The sequence below is a fragment of the Macrobrachium nipponense genome, chromosome 6 (genome assembly GCF_015104395.2).
Source record: "Macrobrachium nipponense isolate FS-2020 chromosome 6, ASM1510439v2, whole genome shotgun sequence".
NCBI lineage: Eukaryota > Metazoa > Arthropoda > Malacostraca > Decapoda > Palaemonidae > Macrobrachium > Macrobrachium nipponense.
The window spans coordinates 78,143,862-78,161,883 of NC_061108.1; the positions used below are offsets into that span (position 1 = coordinate 78,143,862).

Genomic DNA, 18,022 nt, shown 5'->3' on the forward strand with positions numbered 1-18,022 from the left:
AGAGGGGAGAGAGAGAGAGAGAGAGAGAGAGAGAGAGAGAGAGAGGGAGAGAGAGAGAGAGAGAGAGAGTAAAAGCGTATATACTAATATTACCTTGCTACCTCATTTCTCAATATTGTTTCCACCAGAACCTGCTGCTAGTTTGCTTTATTATTCATTAGAGTATTAGTCTATTTCTGTCTCTCCTCTCCCTCTCACTTAGATTCAGTGATGTAGTGAAATACATGATAATCACTCTAATAAGCTCTCCCTCCTTCTCTTTCTCTCTCTATTCCCAGCAGCCTTCTCTGGTTCCATTGTCCTCTTTCACCCGAGGCACCGGCGGTGACCCCCTCAGCAGCCCGTTCCCCTCCGCTCCCTTTGAAAGGAAGAAAAAGTTCATAATATCCATTTAATTGAGATAATACGATTAATGAGTTCCTGGTTGTTAAGAATCATTGGTGCTGAATTTTATCCTAATTGTCAAAATAAGTTGGGGTCGAGGCGGAGGAACGACTTGGAATACTCGATGATGCCTATTTTAGAAATTTGGTCTTGATCTCGTCATTACTTAGCCTCACGCAGGACGTTCATTTATTTTTTCATTATCTCCTAAACGCTTCCTTCCACAGCGCCCTCCCCACTTTGCCATTGGTAACCAAACCCCCTTAACGTAATGGGCAATATTTCTCCCAGGATTTGCGCAGAATTATAGCAGTGCCAGTCCTCGTGTTAGTGGCCTTATGGCAGACTGTCTTTTCCTGAAAGTTTTCTTTTTCATTGTTTCTCTCCGTTAAGGCTCTGACCCTCAGTATTTGACTGCAGGTGTCCTTGAAATGAACCCTGATTTCAGTGTTCGTGTCACCTGCTTTTCGATTTCTCTTGGAAAAATACTTAGATTTCGAAACACAGTTTTGATCTCTCAGTTCATGATCGTAATTTTCTTTGATACGAAACAATTGACATTTTTTTTTAATAAGTGCATGCACTTCTTTAAAACCATAGTAAAATGCATTAGAAATAAATTTATGGAAAAGATGCCAGGTATAGGATATGCACCAAGAAAGAAAATGAGTGATACAAACATATAGGTCTAGAGAGTTTTTGTTAATGACATATTCTTCCTCTTGTGATATAGACTAAGGGAGGCTGTGATGTTTACAGTAGTAAACCTTGCTTATTTTCAACATTACACCTATTTTGTCTGATTAAGAGATGTGATATGAATAACATAAAGGAAGGGCTCTAAGACCGACGAACGAATTTACAACCCTCCAAAAGCAGGAAGATTGTAGAAATCGAAGATCAAATGACCAGTGGAGAGAATTTAAAAATCGAAAGCAAGTATAGAAGAAACAACCCTTAAGTTGACAAACTAGATGACTGCAAACGCCACCTCACATTGATGTGAGAAAGTTAACCCATGATAGAGATACTTATGCCTTCGTTGGTCGAGAGAGATAGATCAGAATTGTTAAATTGGGGCAAATCGTTTGATTAATTTATTGTCTATCCTATTCTTTTCTGGGGGTTCAATGTGAGGTTCAATGTGAAATGTGACAATTAGGACAAATGAGCTTGGGACGATTAAGTTCCCGAACAAACAATCAAGTCTCGGTCAGTGGCTTCTTTAGATATTTGCTTTCGTTACCCGCCCCCTCCACCTTCTCTCTCTCTCTCTCTCTCTCTCTCTCTCTCTCTCTCTCTCTCTCGTGTTGCAATATATGACCTTTCCATATTATAAGGTCCAAATTTCCTATGGCGTTGCATCCTGAGCAACTTTTGATAAAAAAAAAAAATAACATACATTTACAAGAGCAACCCCTCGTAAGAAACTTAATTTGTTCGTAGGAATATGTCTTGTATAGATGAAGGGGCAATTTTCCCTAGTACCAAAAGGAAAAATTATTTCACATGTCTTCGGAAAATTTAGGTCGCAGTGAAAGAGTGTGCTGCAAGTTATGTGAAAACGACTGTTCGAAAATCGTTTGATGGAGGCGGTACAGAACAAGTCAGTCATAGAACTGCTCTGTTTAAGAGATACGAAAAGCGTATGTACCATCCGGTGCTCACCGTTGTCAATTATTAAACTTATATAAACATCAAAATCTCTCCACCTCTTTCTTGCTCTCTCTCATCCGAAAATGTTGAAAACTATAAATAAACAATTCAACGTGTGGTTATTTAGTTTTGTCCTTCCTGAGGAAACAGTTCAAATGCTGACAGAATGCTGACAGAAAATAATTTTTTTAAGCAATCGTGTCAGAACTAGGATAGTGATAACGTGTAATCAAAACAAAACAATATAAGACCTAGTCATAATATTGAAATTTTTAATATCACCAAACATTTTCTGGCGTTGGTTGCATGAACTACCACCACCAAAGTATTACAGTGATAATAACTTAGTTTCAGCAAACTAAAGGCATAGTTCAGTAAAATATAGTTATAGTTAGTTAGTAAAATGCGCATAGGCCTTATAATGATGCTCTTACACTCATACCTGCCATACTAGTGTCATACTGAAATAATTTGATAATGCTTACAATTAAAATTGTAATCAAACCAGCGTTATATATTCCAAAAGCAGGAGTAACTTCAATTTTAATTCCCAAGTGAAAAAAAAAAAACTCACTGCTAACTCTACAAAGAATCAAACAGCTTGAGCTGGGAGCAGTCTACAGTATGTCATTGCTGCATGGACTGAAATGGAATATGCGTTTTTTTTAGGCCGAAGGCCAAGAGCTAGGACCTTTAAGGTCATTCAGCGCTGAAATGAAAATTGAGAGTAGAAAGGTTAAAGGTGCAACAGGAGGAAAACTTCACAGGTGCAGTGAAACAATTGTTGACAGAGGGTGAAAAGTAAGATGGAAGGCAGTAAATATAAATGGAGGGTTGAGATGCACTGAAGACACCAACCTCCTACCGGGAGCCATTAATGTTGGTTCTGGTTTGCAGTGAACAAGGCTAAATCAGGTTTTAACCAACAACTGTTATCTTTGCAGACGTCTAGCGTAGGCGTCGCTTTTAACGGCTGTTTTTTTAAAGGATTTTTAAAACAAAAATCACTCATCTAAAGGAAGATTAAAACGGGCTAAAAAATTCATTTAAACAACTAGGCAATTGCCTTCTATGTACTGATCTCGAACATGTTATTTTTTACGGAAAAATATCACGTACACATACATATATATATATAGTATATATATATATATATATATATATATATATATATATATATATATATATATATATATTATATTAATATTATTATATATTCATATATCTATATATATATATAAATGTAGATATATATATAGATATATATATATATATATATATATTAGCCTGACATGTTAAACCTTACTAAATGAGCGTTAGTCTTCATAATAAATAAATAAATATCTCGACTATAAAGCATCCGTTCTGAATTGGATTGAACTGAATATACATTTTAGGCCAAAGGCCAAGCACTGGGTCCTATAAAGTCATTCAGTGCTGAACGGAAATTAACAGTAAAAGGTTTGAAAGGTGTAACAGGAGGGAAGCCTCCAAGTTGCACTACGAATCAGTGTTAGGAGAGGTTGCTGGAAAGTAAGAGGGAGAAAGAGAACACGAAAGGAGGTACAATAAAATGAATGAAAGCGGTTGCAGCTTGGGGTCGAAGGCACGCCGCAAAGAACCTTAAGTAATGCCTGCAGTGCACTGCATGAGGTGCACTGACGGCGCTACCCCCCTACGGAGAACATATGTTCTGGATACACGTGACTCCATGCTGATTTGGCTGATTTATTCTAGTTAGGTCTTAATCGGTTATCTTAATTATCATTAGAACACTTAGCCACCTACAGTGACTTTGTTACTTTAGAATGACATTTTTTTTTTCTTTTTTACGTAGGTCATCAATTCAGAACACAATTTTCTAACGCGTGTGTTTTAGAAGACTTACACGGTTTCGTGGTGGAAGAATGAATTTGACGACTGATCTATCACCAACTCACCACACGCCACCTACCCTATGAAATTCAGGGCCTCTGTAACACGCATCGGATGTAGCTGAAAGTTGACATATGTATATTTTACAACTACACACAAATTTTGTCAACATTATCAATAATCTAAATCCGATAGTTTTAATTTTTATAGAGTAAAAATGATCTAGCCGACGCCATGGCCAATGATTGCGAGCCAGGAGTCGAAAAACATTCATTACGTAAGCAAGGTAAACATCGTTTTACGAAATGTTGCCCTGCCCATCCACCAGACAGAAACCCATTCACCTTATTCCATCGGCTCTGAAACCCATAGTAGTCAAGAATGGCTAACAGGATTTGGAATTGTCCTCGTGGTTGCAAAACTGCATTTGTCTTACGACTTGCAACTTTATACAGTCAAAAGAAAGCACGCGGTCATACTTACTATAGCCTGAATAGGTAATTATTCAGTTTCTAGTTTAAATCCAATGTTTATGGTCTGATTTGTATTTTGCGTAACGTGATTATAATACTTGTAATGTCATTCAGGATTTTGAACATTTCCATTAACTATTCACTATGCCACCAAGAGAGAGAGAAAGAGAGAGATTGTATGTAAACAGTCTTTATATAACTATTTTTGTTAAAATAAGATTTTTATCCAAAGTAAATACAAGCTTATATGTGCTAAAATTTCCAGCAGACCAACGGATCATCCGATATAATTTTTTTTCTTCTTCTTTAGTTTGTACGACCATGTTGGATATAAAGACTTTATGAATGGCAGAACGTTATATAGACGTGGGTGGGGTATCTGTGCTAGCTTAGTACTACTACTGTAGCAGTAGTGCCACAAAATTAGTAATAGCAGCAATATACATGAATTAAACGTTTAGCCCAACTGCTGGGATCCTTGAGGATCATTTAGCACTTCTTACAACTACTCGAGAAATTATTTTTTATAGCCAGAAGTTAGATTTTCTAATACAACAATGTCCATGATAGCCTTCAGTTTTATCCTGAATTACAACGAGGCCAAAGTGGGTGGAGCCTCATGAAGTCATCATCCTGATGATATTTATTGGTGAAGGTTTAAAGCCAATATACGGTACCGGCTATTTTTTTTCAGTAAATAGGTAGATAGCCGATAAATAAAAATTGCTTGACATTGGATACAGCACTTATCAAATCAAGCTTGTCTACCATGTCTTTGAAAATTACCAACTATTCCCTACATCTTGTGAATCTGATTGTGACCTATAAAGTAGATTATAATTTCTTAGGACACTTATTTTGGGAGTTAGACTGATAATCGAAGTGTTTTTGTATTTATTAACATATATTGTTGGTTTGTTCATTATGACAATTATCAGTGAAGAGGATTCAGAGTTCATAAAGGTGTACTGCTTTGCTTGTATTTAAATTTTTATGTCATTGTTGCCAGAGGTATAGCCTTCGTTACGTATAGCCAATCATCCATCGAGAAAGAGGGAAGAAATGCTGTCATAAGTTACGTAACGAGTGCGTTCGAAACCTTATCTCTGAGTAAGTTGGCCCGTCTTCAAAAAAAGTCACTTTTACATTATAAGTGGTACCAAATTTATTCAACCTACGTAATGCAGAATACAGTCAAAATTTATGTGTAGATATAATGTGTATTCTGAATAAGCGTTATATCTATGAAATGGATAGATAAAAAGTTATTGCCAAAAAACCGTGTTACAGAAGCCCTGAATCTCATAGTAGTACCTAATTCACCACTCCAGACAGTAGTAACTAGGCGTAGGTGAGGGTAGTGACGTTCGTGAGGCTAACTAGACATGTGGTCAGTTTGTAGGTTTACGGTTCATGTGATGACTAAGTCTTATCTTCTAAGCCTAAACCGTATTCGTGATCGGTAGCCGGTATTTTTAATGAGCCTTTCCTAGGTATTTCTGTGCCTTTGAAACACCAATTGTAAGGATGACAGGAGTGCTAAAATGAAAACTAAGCAAGTAATGGCGTTAGAGATGTAAGTGTCCAGATGACAGAGCGAAAAACAGAACTTGTCATGGGTCATGCATGTTCGTTAAGCAGAAAAGCAAGTGTTGGCATGTAATCTTAACGAGGGTCCTCCCGTTGGAGAATAGTGGTTTTGTTAATTTCAGATCAACGTTTGTAGTTGCAAAGTGAGTGCACACCTAATATGACGAGGCAATCACCTAATATGACGAGGCAATAGCAGTTACACCCTGATAGTAAGTCTAGGCCTACAACTGCACGTATTGCCTATGCTATGCCAGAAAATATTCTGTAATTGCAAGGGAATGCATTAATGTTTTTCTCAGAAATGGTAAATATGAAAACTACCTTATTCGCTGTCTTAGTTTAGTCCAGATACACATAGAGAGTATCCAGCTGTGTATGCTACAAGAAGTGCAGGCACTCGCGCAAGTATCACCATTATATCGAGAGTAGGGTAAGCCCAATTGGTAAAACTGCACGGGGAATGCATATGCTGCGAATGTTTATAGGCTATCCCAGGAGTTGATGAATATCAACATTTCTGTAGATGCATCGTTACGAACCGCTCCGACGTGTGCCTTTGCTTGACCAGGCTGTCGATGGTCTCACGTACGGTGTTCACCGAACTTTATAGCCTATATGTCATATGCATTTCCAAATTCTGAATCTGGTGGTTATTTTTCTAAGTTATCAAAGGAAAACTTCGTTCTCAGAATTAGGCAAACATTATAACACAAGCAGCAGAGCATAGTCAGACTTTTATTATTTTCACATAGGTACTAATATAACGATCATTTGGAGGAAAGTAAGACAGCCTTACTCCCTTTCTTCCTGTTTATCCGGACAACTAATGAGGAACATCTGGTACAGCTCATTGTCATTAATACTGGCTGTTGTCTGTCAAGTCTGAATGCAAAATGTTTGCCAAAAAGTGAGTTCCCATAAAAAAAAAAAAAAGTTCAGGACTTTTCTCTCGGACGACCATCGTTGACAACTACCAGAAATATGCCCGACTGCTCGACGACCATCTCTTTTTCATGTGGATGGTGAGTGTTAAAACTATTAATGTTTATATTGTTAATATCTTCCTCATTATAAATATTTACTGTTTTTTTTAGAGACGTCTCTAGAAAAGCTGCAGCAAAACTGGTTATTAAGGAAACATATGTATTATATATATGTATATGTATATATATATATATATATATATATATATATATATATATATATATATATATATATATATAAGTCATTATCATTATCATAATCATATTTTGTGTAACTCATCATTGTGTATTCATAATTCACGAGTAGTCACTATCGAGGAGGAGCAAGATATTACTTTGAAGTAATATACTTGGAACGTGAGTTGGTTAGAAATGTTATTTTTTTTTTTTTTTCCTGAGCATTTGATTCCGAACGATTATATTCAGACAACTTTCTGGTGTTACAGGTCTGGTGTTAAAGTCTCACAGGCCTTGATTCCTTAAAGGCCAACGTTCCTCCCGGAGGAAATTTAGACTGTATCTCCCCTGAGGTGGGGAGGGGCGATTACGGTATTGGTCGATATTTCCCCTCTTCAGTCTACAATTACCCTTCTCATAAGGAAATAAGAAGGATTACGAAAACAAGTGAAATACGGGGATGCATAAAATCATACAATAAGGGTGCCGCGTCGTGCCAGGGATGGAACGTGATGGAGGGGGTTGGGCGTCAGGTGGGGTTCTTCGTACTCCTGAACCTTTCAGCGAACCTGACATAGGCTGCCATAAGTCATAGGGTAACAGTATTTCCTTATATACTCTTATTTCACATTTGCGCTGAAATGATTGACTGTTACTAATAAAAAAAACATCAATGTCGTAAAACCATAATTACATGCGGATTTTTTGTGGCTTTTGTGGGAAAAAAAAATAAAAAAAATAAATAAATAAAATAGAGTTGGTGGGGTGGGGGGCGGTTGGGTGTAAGGGAATTTTGAAGTGATAAGGGAATATTATCTGTTTCTACCATTACATGGTTTCTTCCTCGGGAAAGGCCAGGGGATGCGATTGATTAGTGGGTGGTGGAGGTGAATCAGACAGGTGCACTGAATTCAAGACATAAAAATCGTAAAGAATAATCTCTGTGAAATCCTCTGATTATTTATCACTAATATTGAGACTACACGGACACCATAATATTAATAGACAAAAGAATGGGCATGGTTATTGTTAAATGAAATAATGAAGTTTGAATGAAGCACTTGACTATTTCAGCAATAGGCTGTGATTGCGAAGATTAATTTAAAAGAAAATCCAATTGAAATCAATATTGTAAAAAGGAAAAAATCAATTGTAAGTTGATTGCTTTGATGCAAATTAAAATTTTGAAGGCTTTGCCTGTACCATTTACAATTGGACTAATGGAAAGTCGAATGGGTCTGCGGCAGCTATTGTTAGAGAGAAAAATAAGGACAAAAAAAAAAAATAGTTCTTGAAAATGGGAATGAAAGAATGGCGTCTTCATCAGTGGTAAATGTTCAACTAAAAAAAAAAAAAATCGAGAAATAATTCAGCCGAACACTGTGGTTAACATAGTAACTATACCATGTACCAAACTGATGAATGTCGTTTTCACTTCATTATCAGAAGTGCTTTTCTCATTTTTGTTCTTATGTGGCAGCTTTTGTGTATTTTTTTTTGTCACCTTTACAGTATCTGGAGAAGCGAAAGGTACGTTGTGATGACATATTATTGATTAAAAATGAATTCTTTAATGTAGTGAACCCTGACGTCGATGTGAGAAACTTCACATAAAAGTATAAATGTGCGCTTTTTTTTTCTTCTTCTTTTTTTGACGGTTGTAGGCTATGTTTCATATAAATACATGGTGATCCACATGAAAGCTTTCTGATAGCATAAGTTTCCTCTTAAATATGTTATGTCCATTAATGATGTTACCGAATGGAGAGACTACGAAAAATGCTCACACTCCAAAAGTGAGCAGCTCGGAAGCCGAAGTCATCGTATTGAGATGAGTTTTAGATGCAGTGTTATTCATTCCGAACCTTTATTGGATTATCTGAATATTTTAGCGCAAATCACACCAAATAATAGAGGAAACTCATGATTATCAGACATTTTCTAAATACTGGATTCTGCTTATTAAGTGAATTAGTTTAAGATACTTTATTGAAACTTTATGGGGAGGTAAAACGATCAGCCACCTGTAATTAACGGCGGCGGGAAAATAGTTTCCTGGTTTTGTGGCCTTTCTAAACGCAGTAAGCACTTGTTAGTAGTGTTAAATTACTTTGGTTGGCCTTTTGAGGTTATATCTGGTATTCGGTAGTTTTGCGGCTTATTTCGTGTGTAAACCGGGGCCGGTGGGGGGGCGGGGTGGCCACTTAGGATTTTAATATATATATATATATAATATATATATACATATATATATATATATATATATATATATATATATATATATATATATCTATATATATTCACATACAAGATATGTGACACATATCCTATATGTCGAATAGTTCGAAAGAAAGCTAGACAAAATCATCAGAACCTGTTCCTAAAGATAAGTCTTTGAGACATCCTAATCCTTGTAACTCCTTGTAATGTGGTCTAACTATTGATGTGTAGAGCTGCAGCACCGTTTCCTTATTTCTGTATCTGAACTGCATCTTTATGTATCTCACTGATTTCTGTGCCTTCTTTTCAGCTTTTATGCATTGTTTTGTGGATTTCAAGTCCTTGGTAATCATAACTCTAAGGACCTCTTCTTGTTCTACAGTATACCACTCTCCTATTTTCCTTATACCATTTCTGCTGCATTTACACCTAGTTGGGTGTCATCTGCAAATTTGGCTATCCTGATAATGAAGCCTACAGTCTGACCATCCTGATCCTTCACCATTCATTACAACTGTGTTTTCTATTAGTTAGCCAGTCTTCGATTCGGTCTGCTGTTTCACCTGCAATTCCTAAAGCTTTCACTTTTGCCATTAGTTTCTTGTGTGGAACTTTGTCAAAGGCCTTTTGGAAATCTGAGTACTCACTACTGTCGTAAATACCAAGCATGTCATGAAATAACTCTCAGAGTTTTGAGGGGCAGGATCTGTTGGCTGTTTTAACAGCAAGTTGAGAGAGAGAGAGAGAGAGAGAGAGAGAGAGAGAGAGCTAGCTAGTATAATTCTGGAGATTATTACATTGTTTCCAACACCTGTAGCTTACAAAGAGGTAGCAGGTAAAGTTTCTCTGACAAATATAAGCATTAAATACATGCATAAAAAAACAAATTGTATGATTTTGTGCAGTGGGTACACATTATCAAAATTTGATTATAGCTTTGAGATTTTACACATTAATCGATCCATGGGGGCCTTTTGGGCACGTGACCAGGTGCCCCCCTCCCACCTCAAATCCGCCACTGGTGTAAACTGAATCAATAAGGTTCGCAAGCATTAACAACCGAGACTTTCACGATAATTATAATTAACCACATTACCTGATGAGAAAACTCGGACCTTTTTTCATTTTGTTTTCTGTTAAATCAAGACAAAAATGCACATATTAATCATAACCACAACTTCTAAATGTAGGCCTATGATGCAGAAATACAAATTAGATTTTTAAAAACTGACTTAGCATAACATACAGGTAACATGTATTTTTTTTAAAAAGACTATTTTTAGATACTTTGATGTGACAAAACAGTTTTAAGTCTGGGAAACACATAAGGCCGAAGTTGCCTTACTCTTGCTATATCTAAGGCAAACTTAAACAGACCCACCCTTACTCACGCTTACACGCATACATGCACGCGTACATCAAATAATACATAGTATATGTGTGTATATATATATATATATATATATATATATATATATATATACTATATATATATAATTGCTATGCTTAATAGTATTTCTTGGCAAAATGTGTATCAACACTAGCGTTGAGGAAAATATTATCTCGGTATGTGACAGAAAACTATTCTATCCGTGTGACAGCTCGGTATCTCTCAGAAAACGATAAATGAGCATAATGGGAGACAAGATGAATACGAGGTGAAGAATGGAATTATATAGAAAAACAAGCTTTACAATATCATAATGGCCGGAGAAGGTAGGATATCATTGACTAAGAGGGACGGGAAAGGTGAAGTGGGTGAAACAAACCGATAGCGACTGTTCTGTGTGGTTTTGAACCTGCGCTCTTCTAGTGTATTATACATATATATATATATATATATATATATATATATATATATTATATATAAATATATATATATGTATATATATATATATTATCTAATAATATATATATATATTATAATTAAACAATCGGCGTCAATAACCTCGTCGTTGCAACGCCAGTAAGAACTAACAAATAAAAAAACACATATTATATAATATAATATCTATATATATATATATATATTATATATATCATAGGAATATATATATATATATATTTACAGTGTATGAACTTAGTGACGCTTGTTTTATGAATGAATGATGAAGGCACATTTATCAACATAAACAACGAACCCGATCTGTCCTAGGGCGTTCATTCAGTGTGTTGTACCTAGTAATTTGCGTCAGAAAATATCTCGACGAAAGGTCGAGAGTTTGTCGAAGGCTCCATACATCAAATAAAATTGCAAGGTGAAGCTTTTCGTTGGAGGTCAGTAGGTGCATTGAAAGTTCACCGGCGAAGATATCTGTTAATTGACAACACTTTTCACAAGTTCCTCTGGTGGAAAGTTCATCAGCCACGTCAAATTTTACACGTTCATATAATAGGCAGACAATTTTGGAAGAAATGCTTTGGAGATGGATGTGTAGGGTATAAGAAGATGAGGGAGACCAAGAAAAAATGGAAGTAAGACTTCAAGGAGACAGGACTAACGCAGCAGTGGTGCACCACGTAGGCAGATGTAAGCGGCTCCTCCAAAACGGCGACCCCATATAGGAACGGAACTGAGTTGACGATGTAACAAAAATTCCGGAACGCCTAAATCAATATATATATATATATATATATATATATATATTATATATATATATAGAGATATATATATATATCTATATATATATATTGATATCTAATCTATATATATATATATTCATATACACTATATAGGTATAGATAAATATAGATATCTTAGACGACAAAATTTCAGATGTTTGTGAAAACTTATCTCGTCACTGATGTGATTAATAAATGAGGTATACTGTAATCTTAATTTTGTACCAGTACGTCTTTCTGCGCATTTTCATGCGGATTGTTTCAGCATTGTTATCAACGCCCTTTGTACTTTAGTCACTCATTCTTTAATACAACAACGGTTCAGGATCCATCATTCAAGACTAATTAGTGATTATGGTCGTATTTCCCAAGTGGACCCGTTTTTCATCTTTCCTCCGTTCGCTTCCTTTTGTATCTTGCCTTCTTTCCTCCCTTCGCCTGACTTTTGTTTTGTCTTGTGTCTCCATTCTCTCTTAATTGCTTTAATTTTACGTCCCATTTTGTTCGCTATTGCACTATTTAAAATATTGTTTACAGCTTTTATCTCCTCTCTCTCTCTCTCTCTCTTACGTTTATGTTTGTGTTCGCTTAATATTGATATTTTTCACAATTGTTTCTCTTCCATTCCTGTTTATATCGTTATTCTTTTCCTCATTTTGTCCCATTTTCTTTTGCCGTGCTGAGCCGCACTCCTGCGTGGTCCCCTCCCTCTCCTTTGCATCCTTGTCCTTTACCAATTAGGCAACTTCCTCTCAAATCCAGATTAGTAACCAACCCCCTAGGAGCACTGATTCCAATTCCCCCGCCGGCTCCTTTAGCCATTGCAATTCCGGATGCCTCCTCCTTCCCCCCTTCGTCTTACAGCCAAGCGTCTTGGTCGTTAGGTCTTATTCCGAGGAAATTCTTAGACAAAACGGAATATCCCCGAGACATCTTGGAAATCAATGTCGGAGGATGGAGGTATTTAAAAAAAAAAGTCAGATGAAAAATGGCGCATTATGATGCACATGGCATCGGGAAAGGACTGTTAGCCAATAATAATAATAAAAAATACAGGGCATATTACAATTCTGTCGAAATGACAATTATTACAGGAACAAGATGTTTTGCGGATTTCGGCCATTGCTCAGCGCTGAAGAGGGTAGCTGTGCATTAACGTTTACGTTGTGAGAACATTGCCTTCTCAAATTCATACTTTTATCATTGGGCTTTTATTTATTCTTCAGACTGTATATCTGCTATTCATTTGCCACATAAAACCATATGATATATTGTGAAAATTGGACTTGCTGTGCTTCTCGTGATTCAGCAGTTAAAAAGGCCTGTCATTTTTCATCCTTTCTTTGTCCTAGTATTCTATATAATAAAGTAGTTTTCAAACTAATTGTAGTTGACCTCTGCTCTGCTCTATTTATAATGAAACGAAAACTGTTGGAGATTGAATGATAATGATTACAGCAGGGTGCAGATTTTGGGATTGTCGTCTCCCAAAGGGATTATCTTGAGGGGAATCTTTGGTGTAACGTTCTCCACAACCACTCTCTCTCTCTCTCTCTCTCTCTCTCTCTCTCTCTCTCTCTCTCTCTCTCTCTCTCTCTCTCTCTCTCTCTCTCTCTCTCTCTCTCTCTCCCAAATAACTTTTACAATAAATGATGCCAGAAAGCAATTAACTTGGAAAACTGAAAGACAAAAGGCCCAAGATTTGCATCATGACTGCATCTTCATCTAAGACAGGAACCAGAATTGCCTTTAATCATTTTTGTCCATATTTAGTAGAAATAGAAATATTCATTCGAAATAGTAGGCATACTGGTTAGAAATATTTATTAGGAATAGAAAGTAGGCCCACTCATTTTTCTGGCATTTCAGTGCATAAATTGAATGTTATAGTTCTGTATGTGATAAGTGTTTTCTGTCTTTTTTTTAATTCTTTCTAAGAATTTTTGGACATCGTTGCAGTTGTTAAGGGTTCGTTTTTTAAGTAACTGTCATATGGAGGCTGTGTAAGGGCTGAGGTCTGGTTGAGAAAGCGCGCCAATCATGGTAGTTGCGATGTAATTGGTTGTTCAAAATAACATGAATGTTAGAGAAGTCTGCATATCATGACAGGGCTGTCATGTTTCATATACCTAGGCACTGGACGTAATCCTTCCTTAACTAAGCAAGTTGAGGCAAATTTAGCCGTTTTCCGCTGACTACGCGATGTTTCGCTCATATGAGCCACATTTCGTTTTGAGCTAATGAATTTATACCACAATGGGGGGTCAGCTAAAAATAATATTTATGTGTAAAAACAAAGAATTATTGTTTCTTGAATTTATACAATAAAGGTACTCTTAATACTTTGCAGTATCAGCCTTATGCATATACATATATATGTGCGAGTGTATGTGTATATATATATATATATATATATATATATATATATATATATATATATATATATATATATAATGTGTGTGTGTGTATGAACGTACGTATGTATTACAGTTGCTTTCTTTTAGTTCAAGGCTAAATTAATTCTTTTATGCTACCCTATTTTTATATTTACATTTTACATTTAAAGTGCGTTGGTAAATTGTTTAAATGTGTAAGATTTCAGTAGTTGGAGCCATTCAAATCAGACCTCATTTATCATTATGTCATTACTTTCGAAGTCGTTTTTAGTCCTTTGGCAATCAACAAATTGGGGCTACCTCAAGTTTTTTCTTTTTTAAAATTAATGGTTACATAAGATATTTATTTCAAATTCCGGAAAAGGCTTAATTCTTCGTATGATATTGTTTAAAAATGTCATCCATTTGATAAGTACTTGATATTTACTACACTATCATGAGTATAGAAAAGTACAAAAAAGTTGCCTCATATTTTCATAATAGTATTGTTTTTAGTTTTTCTATGCTCCTGACCTTAGAAAACCTAATAACAATACTATTATTGATCTTTAAGCGAGATAAACTTAAATAAAGATTTGTTTTTTATATCAAAAATAGATTTAAGATATTTTAGCAATTCATTATCCAACTATTGTTTTCAATTCCTACTCTACTGATCTCGAGCGCTTACCTCAGCTGACATTATCATGGAGAAATCCGGCTGAAGGTAGTACTTGATACCCTCGGCTGCTCCAGGTAACGTCACACCTCGGATGAGTAAGATGAAAAGGACGACGTAAGGGAACACGGCTGTGAACCATACCACCTGTAGGATGTCAGAAAAAGAAAAAAACAGAGATATTAATGAAGCAATTTGTAGTAGTACCGGGTCTTGAAGAGTGCGTCACGGTTTTATTTGCAAGGTAGTTTTGAAGCTCTCTCTGAAATTGTACCAATAGCTTATTGCTTTGCTAGTTATTAAAAATATCGGTCTTTGTGATGATATGCATATATATGGTTACAAGTCTTCATGGTAAGGCGTCATTTTTTTTTTATGTAGCTTTTCGCAGTGGATTAAGTTTTACAAAAAAAGTACCAGTGTATTGCTACTTTACATATGGGAAAAGACAAGAGTCATCTTTAGGGTCTTGTATGACATTATAACTTGAGGTATAAAGTTGACAAGGCGAAATGAAAAATAAAAGGGTCCAACACATGAAAAGAATCAGTAGACCTTCCTTCTGCAAGTAAGAATCTCAGATTATGCGAGAATGACGTCCTAACTCCAAAGAGGAAGAAGAAGGGGGTAAAGGTTTGAAATCTACCCTATTATCTAAGTTGGGTCAAATGATGGCCACTGCCATATTTTATCTAGATTCGTCAAGCGGTTACCACATAAGTTACAAAGGGAAGGGGAAGGGAAAGGAATACAGGTTTGAAATCTACCCTATTATCTAAGTTGGGTCAAATGATGACCACGTGCCAAATTTTGTGTAGATTGGTTAAGCAGTTCAGATTCTAAAGAACGCAAACATACAAATATACATTCACTTTTATATATAAGAAAGATTCACCGACTAAATCCATCACACTCTGGTCTAAAACACAGTTGAGGCAGGCGCCTGATAACTAGACGTCCTAAAATAAGGTTGACCCAATTCGTCTATTATATTTTGGCTTACACAATTTAGTGCGGCTAATAGCATCAAGGGATGCTTTTTTTTTTGTTTTCGTCAGTTTTAGGGTGAAATGTTGTTCGCTCAGAAGGAATTTTTGTAACGTAAAAATTTCTTCACTTTTACCCCCGAAAAACAGCAGACATATATTATATTATATATATATATATATATATATATATATATATATATATATATATATATATATATATATATATATATATATATATATATATATATATGTGTGCGTGTGTATGTGTATATATATATAATATATATATATATATATATATATATATATATATATATATATATGTGTGTGTGTGTGTGTGTGTGTGTGTAGTAACAATGCCTTCTTAACTCATCGAATTTTTGACACTTTTTAGATACTCGTTACTATAAAGCCAGAAAACATGATGTAATTTTGACGTCCGTTGCAGGAGGTAAGTTGGGCAACGTGACCTCGTTCTGGTCACTCTGGATACGAGTTAAAATACTGCTACGGACATCCGAATTATTTCATATTCTTGACTTTTTATCCAAGGCTTTTTAGTGACGGGTATCCAAAATGAGAATTTCAGAAGTTAAGGGGGCATTGTTGTTGTTGTTGCGATTAATATATATATATATATATATATATATATATATATATATATATATATATATATATATGTATATATATATATATATACTATATATATATATATATATATATATATATATATATATATATATATATATATATATATATATACAAAAGCATTGAGCTACAAATGTCCTTTAATATCCAATTCGCTCTACCTCGGAAATGATGTATCTTTATATATGTTAACTTAATATATCTTCATATATGTTAACCTAAGGGATATTTTTTAGTTGATGATAAGTTCGTCGTCACGTGGGATCGAACCAGCTACAGACCAGAACCCAGGACTGTCGTGGTCTAAGGGCGTCACTTCAAGTCCTGAGTTCTGGTCTGTCGCTGGATCGATCCCACGAGACGACAAACTTGTCAACTAAAAAATTCACCTTCGGTTAATAATATGAAAATGTTATTCCGGAGGTATAGCGAATTGGGTATTAAGGAACATTTGTAGCTTTATGCTTGTATATGAATCACGGTGTTGTGATCAAATTCATTCATATATATATATATATATATATATATATATATATATATATATATATATATATATATATATATATATATATATATATATATATATATGTATATATATATATATATATATATATATATATATATATATATATATATATATATATATATATATATATATATCGAGCGACAAATGTCCTTTGATATCTGATTCGCTCTACCTCGGAATTAATATATTTTCATATTTGTTTAACCGAAGTGGATTTTTTTTAGTCGATAAGAGTGTGGTTTCGATGATTCGCGCCTGTGAGCCGTCAAATCTCTTACCGACTAAAAAATTCCCCTTCGGTTAAACATATATGAAAATGTATTAATTCCGAGGTAGAGCGAATTAGATATTAAAGGACATTTATAGTTGGATGTATGTATATGAATCACGGTAATGTGATATGACTCATATATATATATATATTCCTTTTTTGAATACATACTGTTTGGCGTTATGATTCTAATTCGTTTGTATAATGGTGTTCATCAGCTTTGGTTGTAATCATGAAATATGTAATATCTTACATAATCATTTGATGAAAGGGCCCATCAGCCGAGAATAAGCCAGAAATTTACTGTGAATTGAAAATTTAAGTAGAATACTTTTCAATTAGGAATCATTGTCGTTATTGCAGTGCTAGTGATGGAATTTGCGGGTGCGGCAGGAACGAACCTAATTTCTGGTAACATAAAAGAGAGAGAGAGAGAGAGAGAGAGAGAGAGAGAGAACAGGGCTATAAGAAGTAAACGTAAAACAAAAGTATTATAATCATGTCTAATTTTTTATGTAAAGTCTTCAACATCTTAAGAAGTCATTTAAAGA

The 18,022-nt window shown here is 35.1% G+C and overlaps 1 protein-coding gene across 1 annotated transcript in view; it reads right to left on the bottom strand.

Annotated features, from left to right (window-relative positions):
- Positions 1-18,022, bottom strand: part of LOC135216434 (sodium-dependent dopamine transporter-like) — a 259,994-nt gene that overhangs the window by 18,758 nt on the left and 223,214 nt on the right. Inside the window, exon 7 of the mRNA XM_064251797.1 lies at positions 15,050-15,184. Within this exon, the coding sequence (XP_064107867.1) occupies positions 15,050-15,184 (135 nt within the window). The remainder of the gene's footprint in view (positions 1-15,049; positions 15,185-18,022) is intronic.